The 23,579-nt window shown below is 44.1% G+C and overlaps 1 protein-coding gene across 2 annotated transcripts in view; it reads right to left on the reverse strand.

Annotated features, from left to right (window-relative positions):
* The window catches only part of LOC146866272 (alcohol dehydrogenase 1-like), a 266,527-nt gene that overhangs the window by 189,220 nt on the left and 53,728 nt on the right, over nt 1-23,579 (reverse strand). For both annotated transcript variants that reach the window (XM_085635204.1, XM_085635195.1), the window contains one exon: nt 12,859-12,960. In XM_085635204.1, coding sequence (XP_085491330.1) covers nt 12,859-12,915 — 57 coding nt within the window. In that variant the 5' untranslated portion in view covers nt 12,916-12,960. The remainder of the gene's footprint in view (nt 1-12,858; nt 12,961-23,579) is intronic.

Consider the following 23,579-nt stretch of genomic DNA (forward strand, 5'->3'; position numbering starts at 1 on the left):
TTCCTCGGAGCAGGTTGAATAGCAATGTCAGACTCCTCTGTGTCATCTTCCACCATGACTGCTTTGTCAACATCGTCCTCCTCATCATCCCCTTCCATAAGTCTAAGTCTTTCGGGAACTTTTTTTTTACCTTGCTTCTCCTGTTGTGTCCTGGACTCTGCCAGGGTCCACTCCATGTCCCTATGATCATCATCAGAAGTGGTGCTTGGAGAAAGTGGAGGAATAGTACCCTTCTTTTTCCTTTCTTGAGATCTGGGAGCCAATGATTCTTAAAGAGGCGATGCTTGCTCGAGAGGAAGCTCAATCTCCTGTCCTGTTCCAACATCAGGCAAATGTACTATTGCTGGCTGTGGCTGCTGTCTGTTTTGCTTGGTTTCCTGAAATGATTGTGTACTACTTTGCAAAAGGGATGGATCCAATCCAATGTCACCACTCATCGGCATTGACATGATTGTTCATGCTGGACTGCTGCTCTCAGCTTGCTCGCCAGAGGCCAGTGTGGCAGGTACAAGTTTGCTGAAAAAGGTTCTGGTCAGCATGCCAGTGGTGGAAATCTACTTCTCCTCCCCACTGACTAAGTTCTTGGCAGCACCATCTTGATGCTGTCAGTTAGCAGTGGCACTTAGATTCACAAGCTGAAGATATGTCAGTGTTGCATAGTCAGCAGTCACGTCGTGCACAGGCCTTCTGTCTGTTAGTACTATTGGTAATGTTTCATCTCTTATGCACCTAAAAGCAAACGGGCAAGAAGAACATCAGTGAAACGTGGCATTGTTGCAGTTCAATTAGTAGCACAAATGAGCAATATCATTTAGTTTGGTTACTACTTCCACAGCTGCCCGGAGGATGCTTGGGATTGGCTAGAGCGCTAAAAAGCAGGAGTAGAGCAGCCAACTCACGGACGAGGAAAGACTCCTCTGCGTTCCCGATCCGGGCCCCTCTCCAAGACTCGGAAACAGCGACCGGGATCCCCGCGACCAACACTGCGACAAGTGGCGATGGAACGATCAGCAGCGATAGAGGCAGTGGTGGCGCTATCCAGATCAGAGATGGGCCTGCGAAGCGACAAAGGAGGCTCGAAGCCGAGCACGGATGGATCGGATTCGGACACCTCAGGAGCGGGCAGCGAGCGGCTGCATCATGTGACGGCACGAACGGCTGATGAGCTGGTGGACTCATGAGCGACTAATCCTGAACATTAGCAGTGAGCTTCTACTACACTGGTCTGTATATTGCTGGATGGGGGACTTGAGGGTTGCTAAAGGCCGGGTGCCGGCGGGGGCGGGGCGTGCTGGGCTTCTTTGGACCTTTGTGCCTACCCCTAGCGTTGTAGGGTGTTGGAGATTCCTCGAGGATCTGAACACTCTGGTTGAGTCATTAGTTTGGATGGGTGTTCACGTTGGGGCATCTGTCCTGGGATGGGGGTGTTGGGGTGTGTTTAGTTTTGTTCAAGGGATTCAGGGGAAAACCGGTGTGCTCCAGATGACACGACAGGTGGATGGGACTCAGAGATAAGGTAATGGCCTCTTCCTTTGCCTATAAGTGTATAACCTGGAATGTACGGGGTCTCCACACTATGGCCAGGCGTCACCAGGTGCATGCCTACCTGGTGCGCAGAGGAGTACATGTGGCTCTACTACAAGAGACACATCTCACGGGGGCGGAGGGCAAGGCGCTTCAGCATAGATGGCGCGGCCAAGTTTATTATACCACCTATTCTGCATATGCCAGGGGCACGCTAGTATGGATCAGAGCGGGGGTGCCATTCCAGTTGCAGCACAAGATGATAGACCCTGAGGGGCGCTATGTCCTGCTGATAGGGCTGAACGGGGAGGACGTCATGGTGGGGAGTGTATATGCCCCTAATGTAGACCAGGGCAGCTTTTTTGACCGCCTATCCGGGGTCCTGGCGGTGCATGCACCGAGCTCGATGCTGTTAGGAGGTGATTTCAACTCAGTGCTCGATGTGAGTGTAGATAGATCTCATCCGCCGCTACCGGAGTCGGCGAGTGCGAGGCTGGCAGAAAGAAGGCATGGATGGCAATCAAATTGGAACTTACTGGATGTATGGCGGGAACAGCATCAGCAAGAGCGCGAGTACTCATATTATTCGGGGTTGCACGATTTGCATGTGAGGCTGGATGCGATGCTGGGAACGCCTGATGTCTGTGTGAAAGTGCAGCACAGTGAATACTTGGCTAAAACAATATCAGATCATAACCCCCTACTGATACACTTGGGATGGTTTAAAGAACGGGCGCTGATTCCAACATGGCGGCTGAGCCCTGAAGTACTGGAGGATCCGGCGTTTAAGGAAGAGCTCCGGCAGGGGATTCTCCATTATTTTACTGAGAATGAAAACACAGCAACCTCCATGGAGGCAGAATGGGAGGCTTTCAAGTTGGTGGTCCGAGGGATATGCATCTCTAAGAAGGTGGGGGTGCGGAAACTCTTATTGGAGGAGGTCCAGAGATGAGAGACTGCGGGAAATGGAAAGGCGTAATCATATCAGAGGCAGAGACCAAACAGAGGTGGCAGGAGCAAGGGAAGAGGTTGCGCGGCAAGTGGAAAGACTCAGAGCGTTTGACTATAGGGCATATAGAGCACGCATGCATGATGAGGGGGACAAAACAGGTAGGCTCTTGGCGAGGCTAGTCGGTCCTGATAGTGGGGGAGCGCCCATTCTGGGGCTCCGCACGCCGGAGGCATTTATGGACTACACCCAACGGGGAATTAATAACCTGTTCGCGCACTATTACGCCACATTATATAGTAGCTTAGGAGAAGTTGATGTTGAGGAACTGGAGGAGTATTTTGCGGAGCGGGACTGGCCCCATCTGGAGGAGGACCAGGCGTTGGCACTGGGGCAGGAGATCTCGCTAGGGGAAATTAAGTTGGCCATTCAGCATATGGCCCGAAATAAGACTCCGGGAGTAGATGGGCTACCAGTCGAGTTCTACGCTACGTATATAGATATACTGGCCCCCCGGCTGCAGGCGCTGTACAAGCGGGCCTGGACGGCGGGAATACTGCCGCCTTCTACGCGGGAGGCCATTATAATTCCCATTCTAAAACCAGGCAAGGACTCCGCCGCATTGGCGGCGTATAGACCGCTCTCAATGCTGACAGTGGATTATAAAATACTAAGTAAGATACTGGCGACCCGCCTGCTCCCATACATGACCTCCTTAGTTCACAATGACCAGGGGGGTTTATCCCCAAGCGGAATACGGCTGGTAATATCAGACGCCTGTTGCGCATATTGGAGGAACAACGAGACGCTACACCGGGAGCGGTGGTACTGGCGGTAGACATCGAAAAGGCCTTTGATAGCCTAGAATGGTCTTACTTACAATATGTGATGGGGAAATTGGGAATAGGGGACGACTATGTGAAATGGACCCGGATTCTCTACAATGGGGCCACGGCCAGAGTGAGGACGGGTGCAACACTTTCACGGGCATACAACGTAGAAAGGGGGACTCGACAGGGCTGCTCCCTCTCCCCGCTACTCTTTGCGATCACTATAGAGCCATTGGCGATGCTGGCTCGCACAGGGGAGCAGTATCGGGGACTAGTGCTGCGGGAGAATGCGCATTACATCTCGCTGTATGCGGACGACCTCTTAATGTTTTTGGAGAACGCGGGAGAGGCGGTGACAGCGGCGAAGCATTTGTTGACTGGGTTTGGGATTAGGTCGGGGCTGCGGGTTAACTGGTCAAAGACTTGCCTGTTCCCGGTGAATTCGAGCCTCTCAGCACTACCCCAGGTGCAAGAGATCAGATGGGAGGCGCATTGCCTGCCCTACTTGGGAGTTCTTGTTTACCACACACAGGAGGGGCTCCTCGAAGGAAATATTAGTCGGGCACTCCGTGGAATTAAAGGGAGTATGGAGTTCTGGGCTGCTTTGAAGCTGTCGGTGGCAGGAAGGGTGGCCCTGCTCAAAATGATAGTATTGCCACAGTTGTTATATTTCTTCAGGACTATCCCAGGCTGGATACCCGGGGTGATGTTCCGACAGTTGAAAACGATGGTGGGGGACTTCTTGTGGGGATCCGGTAGGAGGCGGGTAGCACTAGACACAATGATGCGCCCGAGGGAGGCAGGGGGCTGGGCAGTGCCGGACTTTGAACGATATTATCTAGCAGCTCAGCTCCAATGGCTCACACAGGCGGTGGCGGCGACGTTCAGAGGGCCCAACCTGGGCCGGGACTGTTGGGTACCGAGACACGTGATATCTTATATATTGATGGGACAACGCCTGCGTAGAGATACCATCACAAATGAGGAGAGAACAATGCAACGTTGTTGGATCCAAAGTAACAGAAAGCATGGAGTGGAGTGCCCTTACGCGCCTGAGATCCCGATCGGGGCGTGTACAGCGCTACCCCATGGCGGCGATTGGTCGGCATTGGGGATGTGGGAAGAGCAGGGATTATTTATGATGGGCGACCTCTATGACGATGGTGTCTTGCTGCCGTTCTCGAGTCTGCGGGATCGGTTTGACTTACCACGGGGGCACTACCTGATGCATGCGGCGCTAGTAGCGGCGATACAGCGCAGGTGGAAGACGGGGCTGTCAGAGCCAGCGACATCGCTAATCTGCCAATATGTGGCTATGGCGGCCGGAACTTTTAGGGCTGTCACATGCCTTAATGGGAGAATGGAACAGGAGGGCAGGCAGCCGCTGGGTCGTCTTAAGGAGAAGTGGGAAAGGGACTTAGGTAGGGACATCCCGGACACTACTTGGCCCGAGCTAGTAGAAAGGGCATGGAAGAGCACGAGAAATGCCAGGTTCCAGCTCATACAGTTTTATGTGCTGCACAGGGCATACATGACCCCGAGCCATATCAAAAGGATCTTCGGGCGGACGAGGCTCGCTGCCCTAGATGTGCACTAGAGGAGGCGGATTTCCAGCATATGCTGTGGTCCTGCCCGAAGCTGACGGTGTATTGGGAAGACGTGATCGGGGCGTTGGAGCTGGCAACAGAGCGAACACTTAATACAGATATGGCGGTGGGTTTATTGCACTGGTTCCCGCGGATGAAACGCAATAAAGTAACCAGCAAATTCGTAGATTTGGGACTGATACTAGCCAAAAGGGAAATAACCAGCCACTGGAAGCATAGTCAGGGACCTAGAGTGCAGAGGTGGAGACACAAATTCCTTAAGTGGGCGGCGAGTGAGAGTGTGATCAAGCTACGACTGGCGCATAGGTCCCAGAAGGAGACAATGTTGGAAGTGGCACGAGCCTGGGAGGGCTAATTGAAGCGTTATGTGGTTCTGGAGGAGATCAAGACGATGAGCCGGGCCACAGTTAGGCCACGGGTGGTTAACAGCGCAAGGGAGAATGAGGGGATCGAAAGCACAACCGAAGGAGAGGAAGATGGGTGGCAGGGGGAGAGAAGCCGAGCAACGGCAAGAGTGCACAGAGAACACACACCTAGAGATCAAGGCACATTGAGATTAACGACTGGGGGGGGAGCACACTGGTGGGGAGGGTAGGGGTGGGTAGAAATAGTAGTTCTGGATTTCGGGAGGGTTCTGGGGAAAAGGGCTTAAGGGGGATGGTAGGGCGGAAGTTGGCGAATAATAGGCAACGAGACTGTGGGTAATAATGTAAATCATTGTGGCTGCATAATATGACAACTTTGTAGGGATGAAGGGTGGAGCACAATCTTCCTGAATAATGCTTACAACACCTGTGTAAGAGATGATGTGGAGATGGAAATGGAAAATAATAAAACATTTATTTAAAAAAAAAAAAATCATTTAGTGTGGTTACTTAAGTTATTATAAATAATTAACAATGCAGTGTATTTATTTGTAAAACCACACCAACATAAACCTTCATGATGTACACTCAGGAAGGATAAGAATGAGCAACAACAACAACATACAGACATAATTGTTTGCTTTAAGTGCATCAAGTTGGGATGTGGCACTCAGGGAGGTGCAGATGACAATGGAATAATCCTTAGACAATGAATGCTGTTGCGTGCTTATGAGCTTGATGTTGACTGCTAGGAATTTGGGGGGAAAATAAAAACAAAACAATATTGAAAAAATAATAAAATTAAAAAGAATTACAATAAAAAGAATTACCAAAAGAATACAATAAAAACAACCTAATATTTAAACATTTAAATAAAAGTATTATAAGCAAAATTATCCTCAAGCATATCATTTATTAAACTGCTATCTCTCCCATCCATGCAAGCCTACGGCAAAAAGCACACTGGCTGGACGCACAAAATGAGTGCCAGCCAGTGCAACATGGTCAACAACAACACTGAGCAAGAAGGCATGGGGAACAAAGAAAACATGCAGTCCTATGGCAAAAGCACACTGGCTGCCTACACAAAATAACTGCCAGACAATTGGTGAACAACAACAACCAGCAAGGAGGCATGGCCACAGCAAAGAAGACATCCAAGCCTATGGCAATAGCACATCGTCTGCCTACACACAATGGTCACTAGCCACATAGTCACAACAAGCAAAGAGGCATGGGGAACAAAGAGGACATGCAGGCCTATGGCAAAAGCAAACTCGCTGCCTTCACAAAATGGCCACTGACCACATGGTCAAACAGCAAGCAAGGAGGCATGACCACAAACAAAGAACACATGCAGGCCAATGGGCCCTGACTATGCAAAATGGCCCCTGACTGCATGGCATGGGGACCAAAGACAAATAGTGGCCTATGGCAAACGTACACACTGGCCAGAAAATGGAGGCATGGATTGGTAAAACAGAAAAAAGAGCAGTAATTCTACAATGCCAAAAATGAAAATTAACCGAGCAAAGACATTTTACAATACACATACCCCAAAGGCATCAAATATAATTACCCCACCTACACACTGCAGAAAACTAAATGTGAAATATCCCTGAAAAACACATTTTGTAATTTAATCTAATGACATCTATGGCCTAAATGATGTTTCAATTCAACAGACCACAGAAACCGTTGTTTCATGTACCCATAACTAGTACTGGGCCTACTGGCTGGAAGGCCCATTAGCAGACTAGGCCACATTGTGAATCAAATGAATATTGAAAACTTATTAAAAAACATGGCTAAACTGTACTGAAATGTGCAACATTTTTCCTTTACAAAAGAAGAAAAATTACATGCAAAAAAAACTAGGCCCCTACTAAAACAGCAGGCCACCTACCACTACAAATTTTAAAAATCAAATAAAAGTACAAATAAATCCTGGTGAATGCCCACAATCAAACAAACAACACCACTATACACCAGTTTTTCAACTCACATACAAAGTCCTTAAATCCAATGGTATATATGCAGCAGACAAAAGTGATCCTTACAGCTCCAAATCCCAATGAAAAGGGACCAGGAAAGGGACAAAGCCTTGGGAAGTACATGCTGGACAGGAACAGGAAGTGGGAGTGTCTTGGGCACTTCCTTCCTGTTGGAAAAAAAGTTTAAAAAATGGCCAGTTAGAGAAGAAAATCCACTCCAAAAGCCTCTCAGCTGCATCTCAAGAACAAAAGCTGCTCAAGTCTCCATTTGTGATCACGCTTAGAACTAGAGGAGTGCCATCAGGGCCGGAAGCTGTGCGAATGAGCGCAAAGCCTCGTGGGATCTCACTAGCAGTACGAGAAGTCTCACACATGCTTGCAAGCAGCCCAAGAGTATCTTGGCACTCACAAGTGAGTGCCAAAACAAAACTTGAGTGCACAAACAGAAAAAAAACATATACTTCGTGCCTGAAAGGTGAAATTCAGGAACTCCACGTTCCTTTGCGGAGTGCCCGAATTCCACAAACGTAGCGGAGTTTTATTCCTGGGCCTACCCAAAACCAAATTTCCCCACGCATTTCCATTGACTTTTTCAGACAGCTCTACCACAAAAACTTCTGGACAGAATTGCAGGAAATATTGCTGGATCTCGGTACAGAAAGTGTGCTTTTTGTGACTTGGTGTAGCAGTTTTTGAAATATGATGGCAGTGGCCCAAAGAAGGAGGGAGAGGAGCAAACAAATGACTGGAAAAAGGCTGAAGAGGAGAAAGGGGATGTCACACAGAGGAAGTCCCGTGCTGGATCCTATGCAGGATGCAGTGTCTCCTCCCGAACCTTGTCTACTTAGGAGTTAAAGGACAGACAGAAAGAGAGACCAGAAGCTGCAACTGGCTGAAGAGGAGAGAAAAACCAAGGCTGAGAGAGCCTTGGAAGAGAAGAAGATCTTGCTGGCTCATGTGCGGAGTCTCAAGGAGCTGGACTTGAAGGCCAAACAACTGGTAGCGTCTAGCAGGAATAGCAGCAGCAATACTACAATTTCCAGTGGTGTAGAAAGGATCTACATATCCATGGACTTGGTGCCTGACTTCTAGGTGGCCGATGACAGACAGATGGTTTGAGCCATATGAAGTTCCTCTAGAAGTGCAAAGGATCCCTGAGGAGGATTGGGGAGCAGGCATATGGAGGCATACACACCTAATGCTGGTGAGGACACCCTACTGGACCTAGAGAAGGGGACAGGGTGAGGTATCCCACTACTAAGGAGACCCTTGTCAGGAAGAATGGTTTCATCCTAGAAACCGTCTCACCAGTCCCTGGAGGAGTTTGGGAGGTACTTTTGCAAGGCACTGGATTGTTTAGTAAAGAGTAGTGAGATAAACACATATGATGGGCTGTACAATTTGATGGCTAGAAGCACATGTTCAGTCGCTGTTTTGAAAAAGCTATGCCAACACCTTGTTGATTGTAAGTTCTCTGATCCAAGGAACTAGCAAACAAGACAGACTTCTGGGTGAGCACCAGAGTGTCCGGGAAGACATTTGAAAGTGATTCTAAGGAGGGTGGTTCAGGTTCCTCACAACAGAGTGAGAGGGAGGTACACAGTGACCCAGACAGGTCATATGCCCCTTCTAAGAGTAGGAGGAGGGGTGGGCAGAGGCCCAGAATGCCCTATTTCCAGTCCCACAGCTTAGATTGGGGGCACAAGCAGGGTTACCAGGTCTTTATCGAGAGACTATGCACTAAAGGGAGATCCACAGCCTCAGGAGATACTAGACTTGGGAAGGTGGCCACCTCAGGTGCCCTACCAGTTCTATTGTCTGGGGATACCACTCCAGAGTGGACTGGAGAGACACTGGGGACAAGGTAGGGTGGCTGCCCCAGGTGCCCTACCAGTTTTATTGTCTGGGGGTACCACTCCAAAGTAGAGAGTACAGAGGTCCAGATGGAGGGGCAAGATGTGGAAACAGTCAACAGTGGGAGTACCAGTGGGTCAGGAGTTACTATCTCCGAGAACAGAGCACACCAAGACTGACCCTTGTGAGGCCACTTGTGACTGGGAGACTCCATGCACTGTCACAGGGGCAGAGGGCTGGGGATCTGCGTCAGGCGACTCTTGCATGACTTGGCTCCATTGAGGTCCTGAGTCCAGGTGCATGTTCAACCTAAGGGTACACAGACTCTGGGTTTCAGGATATCCCCCCTGAACTGATGGGAGTTTTAGGGGAAAAGGGGGTATGGCACCTGGGGCTACTGCCCACCACCGAGGACAGAGGCCCCTGGATAGCCTGGGCCCTGGCTACTGACACTGACAGATATCAGTGGCCTCTATTAGTTGTTGTCCTTTAGGACAGAATTCTCCTTGTATTGAGGACAGAAGTCTGGCCCAAGGGATGGAATGGGCCACATCACGTTGTTGGCCTTAGCAGTACTGTCTGCCTACTGGGATTCATCTGTGAGCAAGTTACGGGTAGGTGCTGCACAGATAGAGTCCACAGGCAAAGACAATGGATCCCTATGGGTAGCCCAGTGGCCCCAGAGTGTATAGGCAGAGGGATCCAACTGGGTTCAGAGAGGCATAGATCTGGCATATTGGCTACAGACAGTATAGGCAGAGAGATCTAGCTGGGTTTAGAGAGGCATAGAACTGGCAAATGCCCCTGCAGTAGTGGGCCTTTGTCCATGTTCCATCACCCTAAACAGGGAAGTCCATCAAGGTATACCCTGAGTCTACCCTGGCTTGTGGCGAATCCGCTCAATAGTGAGGAGAAACCCAGCACATCGGCTTCGGAAACAACACATCTCAGAACAGCACTTCATACTCAGAAGCAGAGCAATGCCAACGTTTCGTGGAGAAAATGAATGTATCTCTTTGACTTCGAACTGAAACCGATGCATTGCTCGGCTGCACCCTGCATCTTGTTTTTTGTGACCAGGATTAAGGTACTTTTTCTTGGCAGGCCTTGCGTGGGCCTGTATCCATCCCCGCTCCATCTCAGGTAGCCTCAACTCTTGACTTGATCCTGGTCGAGCGTGACCAATTAACTTTTTAAGAGCTTACTGCTTCTAAGCGCTAATATTGTTAAAAATTCAAATTTAGACTTTTACTTATGTGATGTTTGTCATTATGGTCTTGTTTTATTTATAAAAACATGCTTTATTTTTCTAAACTGATGTGGAGTCTTTTGGTGGTGTTCTCACTGTTTCTGTTTGAAGTGTTGCACTAATACTTTGCCTCTTAATTTAAGCCTGTCTACTCAGTCCTAAGCTACCAGAGGGTAAGCACAAGCTAATTTATGGTGTGTATCTGACTTACCCTGACTAGGATTGTTGTTTATGCTTGGACAGGGCTACGTTTTTAGTGGAAATAGTAAATGTGATATCCATATTTCTATTATATACAGTTTCTGAACAATTCTTTTATTATGTGCCATTTTTACTCTACATTATTTTACAATAATAAAAGTACAATAAATGTTTTCGGTATTTTCTTTAACAAAAATAACTATTTATTATTAACTTCAAAATGATAAATATTTTTGCATAGTATATACTTTTATTATATGCACATTTTCTTTGCAGTCATACTATTCTTTCAATCCTGTTGTACAGTAGTTTTCAAAGGAGAATTTTTCACAATAATATTTTGTTAATTGCAGATACAGAAACAAATTATATTTGTCAGGTGTTTTAACACACACATACATACATATATATAAACATTATATATAAATCTTGATTTTTACATTATATTTATAAAATATTTTAGACATTATTTTATTTTTTTGAATAATTAAAATAAATTGTAATTACATTGATTCCTATGGGATTCAAGTGTAATTTTATTATTTGTACTCAATTTTCCTTTAGTTACTTTGATTTTGCAGTCTTTCATCATCAATTTGAACTGTTTATGGAGTTTACAGTTGCGGTATTTCATTGCTGTTTTTTGGTTCAGGTAGGAATACTTTACACATATTTTCTAAGGATCTTGTGGTGAGGGGAGATTTTTAAAACTTAATTGGGCAAGCCTTTGTGAACGTTATTTCAGTGTGTTGTATGGTAGTGTAGTATGTGTTAAATTCGGGTAGTGTTGTAGGCCTCACTGTAAAATATAATGTAACCAGGAAGCAATGCATTGCAGTATTTAAGGAGAGTTACAATCTTTAGGCCTGATTCACAAAAGTACTCTGAGACAAAAGGCATTTAGTAGTAAAGTTAGGATTCCTAATTTTACTACTACTAAAGGCCTTTTGTGAATAGCGAAAGTCATAAAGTTAGGATTTTGTTTCAGTTTAGTAGTAGTAAAGTTAGGAATCCTAATTTTACTACTACTAAATCCTTTTTGTGAATACCGAAAGTCCTAGAGTTAGGATTTTGTCTCAGATTACTTTAGTGAATCGGGCCCAATGTGTATATTTTCAAGCCACATGACTGACTCAGGAAGTAAAAAAGGAAGAATCTTTCACAAGACTTAACTGAAAGTAGCAAAAAGAAGATATGTTAATAATCTACGGAGCAAAGGAAAAGTTGTAATGGCAGAAAGCGTCAAGATTTCTGACATCCAAAGCAGGCATGAGGGGGTGGGGTCAGGCTGTACAGGCCAAAGAATGCCCAGAAGGTTATGGACTCTGTTTTCACCTGAGAATTTGATAATCTTGGTTTTGTCAGTGCTCAGTTTTTGGCAATGCTTCCCCATCCAGTCAAACACAGCAAGGATACAATCATGAAAGGAGATAGATGAACTGCCTGCTGCTTGAGAGAAGGAACTCAATCCAGTGCAAAGCAGTATTGCTAGTACAAATGTGTAAAACATAGTTAATAAGAATATCTTGGGCGACTCTAGTCTGATAGCGTACATTTCATTTCACTGAATTCTTATATTACAACCACTAATGCATTTTAAAGAAAATCTAATTAAATGATAAACCAACATTAATCCTATTTTGATCCTAACAATTCATTAATTTGAAGTGCAATATATTTAAATTAACACAAGAATTCTATCACACGCTTTAATCCTAAACCTAACCTGAAATTAAAGAAATGTACATTATTATGAATGAATACCACTTATTTAATTTAGGTACAACTAATGTAGTTATGTTTTTTAACCCTAATGCTAACTATCCTTACAATAAAGCTCTTTTCCTAGGGCTCTGACCAGAGTTATGTTGCATATAAACAGATAAAGTAGAGGTGCTGAGGAAGTAATGGCAGAGAGGAAAATGTCAAAACAAGCAAGGTATTAAAGTAGAGATCAGACTCCAGCTCTAATATATCAATATAGGGACGCATGGAAAAGGCCACCAATCTTAATCCAGCACACACAACACTCACCTCAGCACTAATTTGAAATTCCTTTGGCATCAAGATCCCAAATAAAAGTATCCCAATCCCTACAGCGACGCTTCCATTTTAGATGCAACTTTCAAGCTCTTTCATGAGAAATATATACAAAGTGGAAGTGAAGCAACGCAGTTGTGGGTTATCGAAATTATGAAGCACAAAAAAGATAATACTTTCATGCTTGTAATCTCATGTCACATTCTCGTTTTTAAAATTAGAAATGCAGGGATGTTTTTCTTTACCTTAATCCGCACTTCATGGTCTTTTGGTGGAGCAACCTCTATCACTTCTATGGACATAGGTTTATGGGGCTCCCAGGCAACAGCTGCCTTGCATTTTATAACCTAGGAAAGAAAGCATAACAAGCTCTATTTTTTTGTATGATCAAATATACCCAGTTGCATTTTTTATATTAATAGGTAAGATGACTGGTATTTAAAAGAGAAAAAAAAATCTGCACAGTGGCCTCTCGCTCTTTGTACTTTGCCAAAAGGCAGGGTTAACAATACTTGGTACAAAAATGTGGCCAAGGCATTAATGCAGAGCAGTGCAAAAGTATTTATTTTTCAGTGCATGTAGAGTGGGAGCACCAGTGGCAGCATCTAAAATATGGATGAGCGACGATGCTCACTTACTAAAAATTCATTGGCTTTTTCAGAATTATTTCAGGGAATGTTTCTATTCGTGTACTGCATTTTTCCAAATGTTTATTTATTAAACAAAGAAGGTTATTGAGGTGCCATATCTTAGCAATCAACTATGATCAATTTTCACTGTATAAGTAAAAGATTGTAAAATGAAAGCAGCAAACATATATATGCTGTGTATATGAAGTAATTTATACAGTAATAACAGGATAGGTATTTTCGGAAGGCTCAAATGTTTCTTTCTAAAACTTTTAGGAACAAGTAGCATTTGATAAAGTCTCAATACATTTATCAGTATTTAATAAATAGATTTACGAAACAGTCAGTGTTGGCAAATATTAAATAAATAGACTAATAGAAACATTAAGGGTCTGATTCACAAAAGTAAACGTACACTTTAGTCTCTGCAGATAAAAAGATAGGATTGCCCTATTATGTGGCTCTGTCAACATTAAAGAGCCATACGGCAAATCTTCTTTTTTTTTTTTTTTCAGAAACGAAATTCCAAAGCGAGATTTTCTTTTTGAAAGTAAAATAAATGACTCCCCTCCTCATATGAGATTTCACCCATTGCAAAGGGGCCAGTTACAATATTTCACTGCCCCTTACTGCCGGGCTCCATGTGGTAGGGACGGATAGTGGAACTGGCTATTTGATCGATCACTCTAAATCATGTTGGTGGTCAAATGGTCAAACCTTCAGCATCCCTTACTCTGTCTGGCCGTCAGAGGTGTATGTCAGCAGCAGAGAGGGTAGACTCCCATGGCAGAAACAGAATAGTCTCTGCCGCTGACATGCTTCAGTTCTGCTCAACTCAAAATAAGGCAGGCGCAACTTCAGTTTGGTGGAGAGGATACTCCGTGGCCTTAGCAACGGCATACCCTCTGCCAAACTCTAAATCAGGCCCAAGGATATTTTACAGTTTCTACTGGTCTATATAGTTTATTCAGATAAGATCAAGTTGTCAGAGTATATTCATGGCTATTATTTTTATAAGATGATGGAGTATTGAAAAATTGCAGGTATTTAACTTCTTTACTAAAAATATCAAAATGAAAACATAACTTTCTTGACAAAGGCAACAGCATGAAAAAGTAGCATTTAGATTTTATTATACACTTGACTACTGTTGAGCAATAACAAATACATGTATTTACATTTTTTTAAATATATATTTCGCCTTGATAATATCTTTGTGACACTGGAAAGAGATCCGTATTACAAAAGAAGGGTTTCTAGACATATGAATGCAACAATGGTACCAACCAAATGTTTATTTATTCCAAACAAAACAATAATCAAGAAACATTTTCTTTATAAAAAGCATTGCATAACGACACTGGAAAAAAATGCTCTTGGTCTCTCATCGATGATACACACACGGCCTATTCTTGGCTACTCAATAATATAGATAGGCGTTAATGATTTCAGTCAATGTTTCGAACCCTAAGAAGATAACGGAATCATCATCAGCCTCTAGATATAACCAAGCCTGAGAATCATGAATAAAAATGTAAATTGGAAAAGTCTCAAGGGGTAAAAATTAACAGTCCCTAAGGCATGATGCCTGAGGATAATGGTCTGAAACCCGGGAGGAGGATGCCTGGAGCAAAATGGAGGAATATCCAAGCTAAGGGAGATGATACTCCACTGTCTGATGTGTAGTGTGAACCTCTCCATGGAGCAGTGGTTCCAAATGGGGAGTGAATACAAGAAAATAGAACGTGTCATGATAGGAGCTGCATCCCGATGGTGGAGTGAACAGCGAGTGGAAAGGTATTATTGTCACATGTGTGTATCACCAATGAGAAAACATTGATATTTACTCACACTCACTGCGCTGTTATACAATGCTTTTACAAAGAAACATTTTCATGATTATTGTTTGGAATAAATACCGATTTGGTAGAGAGCATTGTTGCATTTGTATGTCTAGGGGCCATTGTTTTGCATTGCAATGTTAACCCTGGGTTCCTGATGACTCTTAGATTTTGCTGCGATTTTTAAACTGTAAATAAATCCGACAGCAGGGTGTCATTTAGTGTTATATAGGGGTGTTTGCTGCTACCTCTATGTTTCTGCTACAAAGCTCCTATTCTAGCTCCTCATCTTTCAAAAATAATTGCACCTTTAGCTTTCCATGTTTTAAACTAGGGTATAGTGTGTGTTATCAATCATCATTTATTACCATGCAGAAACTGTGTAGTTTTATTGAAGCAATCAACATAGGTGACCTCTGACAAACATGTCTCTGCTAGTGTGCTTTGGCAAGGACCTCAGCAGCACTGTATATTAACTGGAGTTGCTCCTTAACAGTCTAAATTAAAGTTAACGAATAATGAGAGTGCACTATTCCGTTTAAGCCCTTTCGCTGCTAGCTCCCCCCCCCTGCTAAGCCTTTTTTTGGCTATTTGGTGTAGTTTGTGCTTAGGTTCCTGTAACTTTTTGTCCACATCAGATATCCACGCCAAATGTGCGTCCTTTTCTTCCAACATCCAGGGGATTTTAAAGGCACCCAGAGTTTGTGGATTTCCCCAGGGGGGACCCAGAAATTTGCCAAAATACAGTAAAATGTGGGTTTTGGGGGGGAAATGCTTTCATGGACAGAAAGACTTTTGTCAGAAAACCAAAAATGTTTTTACACAGTTTTGGCATTTTACTGGGACAAAGCCTATTTTTGCTACTTTTTTGTGCTTTCAACCTCCTTCCAGTTAGTGGTAGAAATCGGTGTGAAAACAATGATGGATCCTGGAAAGCTATACATTTATGAAAAGTTAAAAAATAATCTGAATTCAGCAAGGGGTCATTTGTGTAGATCCTTCAAGGATTTTTTAAATAGAAACTAACAGTTGAAAATAATAAAAATTGAAAATGAGTTGGAACAAACTTTTATTTGTCCAACATTTTCACCTGGAACAACTTCTAAGTATGACAAATTTTTCAAAGCAATATACCGTTACATCCGCTGGACCCTTCTGGTTGTGGGGATATATAGCACTTGTAGGTTCACCAAGAACCCGAGGAACCCAGAGTCAGTAACTGAGCTACATCTTGCAATGGCTTTTCATTGTATATAAGGTATATAGCAATTCATTTGGTGAAATATAAAGAGTAAAAATAGGTATCAAGGACACCTGTGTATTTCAAAAATGGGAACAAAATATAGAGTTTAGAAGCAGCAGCTATTTGCACATCTCTGAAATTGTGGGTACCCATACTAGCATGTGAATTATAGCACATTTTTTTAAGTGACATCTTTTTTACACATTGTTTTACATTTGGAAGTCAGAAATGCATATAAAGTCACCAGGTAATAACAGCTGCTTTCCTAAAGTCTCCTGATAAAAATGGTACCTCACTTGTGTGGGTAGGCCTAGTGCCCGCAACAGGTAATGACCCAAATGCAACATGGACACGCCACAGTTTTACAGTGAAAACAGACCTTTTTTTGTAAAGTGCCTAGATGTGGATTTTGAAGCCTAGCTCAGCTGGCACCTAGGGATACGTAGCATACCTATACATTTTTTAAAACTAGACACCCAGGGGAATCCAGGAGGGGTGACTTGTGTGGCTCTCACCAGGTTCTAGTACCCAGAATCCCTTGCTAGCCCCAAACATTTTATCCAAAAAAACACATTTTCCTCACATTTCTGTGATGGAAAGTTCTGGAATCTGTGTGGATCCACAAAATTCCACCCACCCCGCATTCACCAAAGTCTCCAGATAAAAATGATACCAAACTTGTGTGGGTAGGCCTAGTGCCCATGACAGGAAAAGAACCAAAAAGCAACATGGACACACTACATTTTGACAGTGAAAACTAACCCTTTTTTTGCAAAGTGCCTAGCTTTGGATTTTGAACCCTAGCTCTGCCGGCACCTAGGGAAACCTAGCAAACCTATATATTTTTAAAAACTAAACACCCAGGGGAATCCAGTAGGGTGTGACTTGTGTGGCTCTCGCCGGCATAAATGTCCTACCTACCAGCGTTTCCCCAGGTCTCCCAATAAAAATGGTACCTCACTCATGTGGGTGGGTCAAGTACCCATGACAGGCAAGAGCCCAAAACGTATTGTGGAGACATCAAAATGACCTATCACAAAATTATCTGGTTTTGCAAGGAGGGGCATCTGGGTTTTTGGCCTCAAGCTCGGCGACCATCCAGGGAAACCTACCAAACCCACACATTTCTGAAAACTAGACACTCTGGGGCATCCAGGGATGTATGGCTTGCATGGATCCCCCAACGTTTTCCTACCCAGAATCCCATGCAAATTCAATTTAGCTGAAAAAAATGTAATTTTCTCAAATTTCTGTGTGGGAAAGTGGTGGGATCACCGTGCCAACACAAATATCCTACCACCCAGCATTCCCCTTGGTCTACCAAGTAAAATGATACCTCACTTGTGTGGCTCTCCAATGCAAAATCGGCTAAAAACGTATTTGTTTTAAAATGTAGTGCTCAGAGTTTGCTGTGCTATACCCTTCGTCCCTATGTTTTTGGCCCTTCCCAGTCACAGCCCTTGGCCCACCCCCACAAGTGAGGTATCACTTTACTCAGGAGAACAAGGGGAACTCTGGGTGGTAGGACATTTGTGCTGGCACAGTGATCCCACACAAAAATGTGAGGAAAAATTGATTTTTTTCAGATAAATTCCAGGTTTGCAGGGGATTCTAGGTAGAGAAACGTTGGGGGATCCATGTGAGCCATACCTCCCTGGACTCCCCAGGGTGTCTAGTTTTCAGAGATGTGTGGATTTGGTAGGTTTCCCTAGATTGCCGCTGAGACCGGGGCCAAAATCCCAGGTGCCACCCCTTGCAAAACCAGGCAGTTTTGTGATAGGTAATTTTGATGTCTCCACAATACGTTTTGGGCCCTTGCCTGATGCAGGTACTTGGCCCACCCACGCAAGTGAGGTGCCATTTTTATCAGGAGACCTGGGGGAACACTGAGTGGTAGGAAATTTGTGTCAGCTCAGTGATTCTACAACTTTCCCACACTGAATTTTGAGAACAATTAGATTTTTTCAGCTAAATTTGAGGTTTGCAGGGGTTTCTGGGTGGGAAAACGTTGGGGGATCCATGCAAGCCATGCCTCCCTGGACTCCCCAGGTCACTAGTTTTCAGAAATGTGTAGGTTTGGTAGGTTTTCCTACATGGCCACCGAGCCCGTGGCCAAAAACCCAGGTGACCCCCCTTGCAAAACCAGGTGGTTTTTTGATAGGTACTTTTGATGTCTCCACAATATGTTTGGGCCAGGTCCCATCGCGGTCAATAGAACTACCCACACAAGTGAGGTACCATTTTTATCAGGAGACTTTGGGGGATACAGGGTGGGTGGAAGTTTGTGGATCCACGCAGATTCTGGAACCTTCCATCACGAAATGTGAGAAAATGTGTTTTATTTTTTACAAAGTTTGAGGTTTGCAAAGGATTCTGGGTAACAGAACCTGGTGAAAGCCACCCAAGTCACCCCATACTGGATTCCCCTGGGTGTCTAGTTATCAAACATGTATAGGTTTGCTAGGTTTCCCTAGGTGCCCGCAGAGCTAGGGTACAACATCCATAGCTAGGTACTTTGCAAAAAAAAGGGTCAGTTTTCACTGTAAAAATGTGGCGTGTCCACATTGTGTTTTGGCCCATATCCTGTTGCGGACACTAGGCCTACCCACACAAGAGAGGCACCATTTTTATCAGAAGACTTTTGGGAATTCGGGTGGGTGGAAGTTTGTCGATCCACAGAGATTCCAGAACTTTTCATCACCGCTTGGATGATGTAAACATCCATTTTTTTCTATTGTAGCTTGTGCAGTGACCAGAAAAGGGCCACAGCACAAGCTGCAATAGAAAAATGTATGTTTTTAAACATCCCTGCACTGTGTGGCAGGCACCATGCAGTGCCTGCCACATAGTGCAGGGATATTTAGGGGGGGACCATAGGTGCCCCTCAGATCCCTTAGCAGAAGGCCAGGGGGAAGGAAGCCCGGCTAGGAGCCCCAAAAGTGACTTTCCACCTGATCTTTCATGGTGGGCAGACCGCCATGAAAGGGTAGGTGGAAAGCAACATCGTAATCCCGACAATGGAGCCATTTTGAATTACAACTCTGCCCGCTGCCCGGATGGACTCTCCCCATGGGTTACCACCATGTCTGCAATCACACACAGGGTAGTTTGCCTATCCCAGCAGGCCTCCATCACTGTGATTTCTGTAATTGCCATTGAGTCGCAAACTGAGACTTACCTCATTAATACTCATGAAGAAGGTCTATTTGTGGCCCACTAGGAATCGCAAAAAGTGTAAAACACACTTTAGTGTTTGCATTTACGAAACAGCTAATTGCAAACATTTTCAATTTAGTGATCACAAACACTAATGTTAGTACATCAGGCACTTACTGGCATCACACTTCAATTCTATATAAATGGGGCAGAGTTTTTAAAATTCTAGCAAAGCTTCTCCATTTCCCAACTCTTTTTGCTTAGAACTACTCCTTTAATTAGACCTTATTAATTTTCTCTAGCTACATTTACAGCCTAGGTGGTTCAGCATATTTCCATAGGGCCATGATAGTCGACCTTGCCAGCAACATTGCAATGTACCACAAATGCCGTGGTGAAAGTGGGCTAATACTTATGTGCTTTAAGCAGCCAAGCAAAATAGCATTCGCATCCACTGAAGATTTCCCCAAAGAACCCACAGCACTCTCAGCACATCTTCCCAAAAGGTTTTGACACAGTTGCATTACAAATTAATATGAATCCAGGTGCCCTATTCAGGGCATTGATCATATATACTAACATTCCATTTATGTATCAAAGCTGAAGTATAATATACCATCCATTGGGCAAATAATTGCATTTTACAAACATAAGGGTCACGCAAAACTTTGGATTTAAAGGCAGAAGCTTCAAACTATTCTCTTGTGTCCATTTAGATTGTATAATTCGAAACCTAGCATGGAAGTTAGCACCTTCTAGTGTTGAACTATTTTACCCATTGGGTCTGTTTTGTTAAAACCTGCAGATAATAAAAGAGGGCCTCAGCTACCTCCCAAGTTGTTTTAATTTGCAATGGTTAGATGTTTCTTTTGAATAGAAAATCTGATAATTTACCAGCTACTCTGCCTCCAAAATGCCGGATAAAGGAGCTAAGCTGTTTCCCAGACATGGCTCACTGTACCACTAGATTCAAGCTAACCTGGCTGACAAGGGGTAGTACCCGGAAACCGGTTCCAGGATACTTGTTTCTGGTCCAGGGAGGAGCTGGCTTGCCAGTTTGGGCTGGACTGTTCCCATGAGGAGCATTGTCAAGACTGAATTTCACAAGGATGGATCTAAGCTGGGGTGGCATGGTGAGCAGAAGGACAATGGATTTTATCTAGAGCTCTTGACTGGGATGAATGTTTTATTTGTTCCACATTCTGTTCATCATTTGTGTGTCTTTTTCTTTCTCCGCACAAGTGCACAGGGTATGCCCAGACGTGGGTCTCGGGCTCACGGTACAGCTGGATTCAAGCTAGCCTGATGATTTGAGGTAGTACCCCGAAATAGGTCCCAGGATACTTGTCTCTGGTCCAGGGAGGACCTGGCTTAGCAGTTCAGGCTGGACTGTTCCCATGAGGAACAGGGTCAGGAATGATTTGCATATGCATAGGTCAAACTGGGGTGGCATGGTGAGCAAAAGAGCAAGGGATTTAACCCAGATTTCTTGGCTGGGGGTGAATGTTTGATTTGTTCCACATTCCATCCATTATTTGTGTTTCTTTTGCTTTCTTGCCCTAAGTGTGCCAGGTATGCCCAGACATGGGTCTCAGGCTCACTATGCCACTGGATTCAAGCTAGCCTGGCTAATGAGGGGTAGTACCCTGAATCCAGTCCCAGAATACTTATTTCTGGTCCAGTAGAAGGACCTGGCGTGGAAGTTCAGGCTCAACTGTTCCCATGAGTTGCAGGGTCAAGACTGATTTGCATATGGCTGGGACTAAACTGGGGTGGCATGGTGAGCAAAAGATTGATGGACTTAACCCAGATCTCTTGACTGAGGGTAAATGTTTGATTTGTTCCACATTCCATCCATCATTTGTGCATCTTTTGCTTTCTTGCCCTAAGTGTGCAAGGTATGTCCAGACGTGGGTCCCGGGCTCACTGTGCCACTGGATTCAAACTAGCCTGGCTGATGAGAGGTAGTACCCCAAAACGGGTCTGAGGATACTTGTTTCTGGTCCAAGGAAGACCTGGCTTGGCAGTTCGGGCTAGACTGTTCCAATGAGGAGCAGGGTCAAAACTGATTTGCATATTGCTGGATCGTAACTGGGGTGGCTTAGTCAGCAAAAGAACAATGGATTTAATCGAGATCTCTAGACTGGGGGTGAATGTTTTATTTGTTCCACATTCTGTCTGTCAAATTGTGTATCTTTTGCTTATCTCATATAAAAGCACTAATCAAGCCATTCAACCTATGAAATAATGTATTGTAAAGCACACAGGGAATTGATGAAGAAATAAAAAATCAACGTGTGGAGGATATGCATTTTAACTTATATCACCCTGCAGATATTTGAAATTGGCATCCCCTCCTCCCCCGTTTCATAAAAGCCCAAACCTTGTCAAGCAAGGCTGGGTAATGTAAATCATACAGCTCCTCTTACTTTTCAGAAACCCTTATACCCAGATACTTTGTAGATTTATGCTGATATATCTTCTGAGGTTCTAAAGTAAACCTCACTTTTAAAAACAAGAATCTCTGTCATGGAGATGTTTACCCGATATCCTGAGAACCTTGAAAACTGGGAAATACCGAATAATTATTGAAACACCCCCTTCTCAAGTGCACGATATAACACCAGGTCAATCCCATATAATTTCAGCTTCAAAATCCCAGGAGCGGCGGCCTTTATTCCCACGCTCTGATAAATACAGCAATAAAAAGAGAATAAAGAGTTGGGGACAGAGGACAGCACTGTTTAGTGCCCTCTGAGCTGAGATGGGAATCCCATGGCCTCCATTAAAGAAAACAGGTAATCCCAGTTTACAAAATCAAAAGCATTCTTTGCGCTAATAAACAAATCACTGCATGGGGTTTTATTAAGATGATAATAATCAATTGCTTCTGTCAAATAATGTGTATTATCTGAACACAAACACGCATGGTATCCCTTAACCAGCGACACAAACTATTAAATTTCACGTTTTTATGGCAGGCTTATATTACACCAACCAACATGGATCACATGGACCCCTCCCTCCCACACACCTATTCCAAATGCCACACTTCCTCCGCAGACTTCGCAAATATGACCTAGACCTGCGAGAAACTGCTTAAGTACTGGAGGGCCATATTTTTGGAATTGTCACGCATGACTCAAAGTGCACTCACGCCATATTCGCTATTGGCAATCCTTGCGTTTGTACACAACGTCCCCAAAACATTGCACCGATTCGTAACTATAGCTCTCATGCTTGCCAAAAGGAAAGTGTCCATACATTATGGAAGTAGGCACCAACCTATACAAAAAGCATGGCTTAACAGTTTGATATATTACAGCACAAATAGTGGCCTTTATGGACAACTACAGTCACCAACCTCATTGCACGGGACATTTGACAGCCACTGCGCATGCGCTTACTTGAACTAGCTGACTCTACAGATCCACAACCTGAATAATAATGTAAAATACCACAGCACAGAATGCAGGGGGTTACGGTGTGTATACGACTGGACAATAGGCAACCCTCTCTGTTTAAGGGCTCTTGTTGAAAATGCACCTGAGAAAATGGCATCTACTGAGATTGGAATATACTACTGAATGTAAGCTAGACGGAATGTAATGACCAACATGTGATAAAATATTGATGTGTATGTTTGGTACCTTAATTACAAAAAAAAAGAAAAAAATCAGGTTTAAAAAAAAATGTGTGTTATAGTAAAGTTGATGACCAGGAATATACCCGGAATGGTCTTTCCCAATTAGCTAAGGCATCACTTCTAACAACTTTGCAGTTACAATTTTATAATCGCAGTTCAACAGTAAATTTGGTCAGAATCAATTAACATCCTCTGGTTCTTTATCCTTCTTAAGAAAGCATGTAAGCAACCCTTTCCGAAAGGAGGGTGGGACAGAACCGCACAACAGTACATTATTGAATAATACCACCAAAGGGCCTTTCACCTCTGAGGTCAAAGCCTGATATCACTCTATAGGGAGCCCATCTTTACCTAGTGCCTCTCCTCTTGGCAAAGTTCTAACAGCTGCCTCTACTTCTGCTAATGATATAGGCCGATAAAGGGTTACAGCTATATCACTCAGCACCTTTGG

This window comes from Triturus cristatus, chromosome 2_1 (genome assembly GCF_964204655.1).
Source record: "Triturus cristatus chromosome 2_1, aTriCri1.1, whole genome shotgun sequence".
Classification (NCBI taxonomy): Eukaryota; Metazoa; Chordata; class Amphibia; order Caudata; family Salamandridae; genus Triturus; species Triturus cristatus.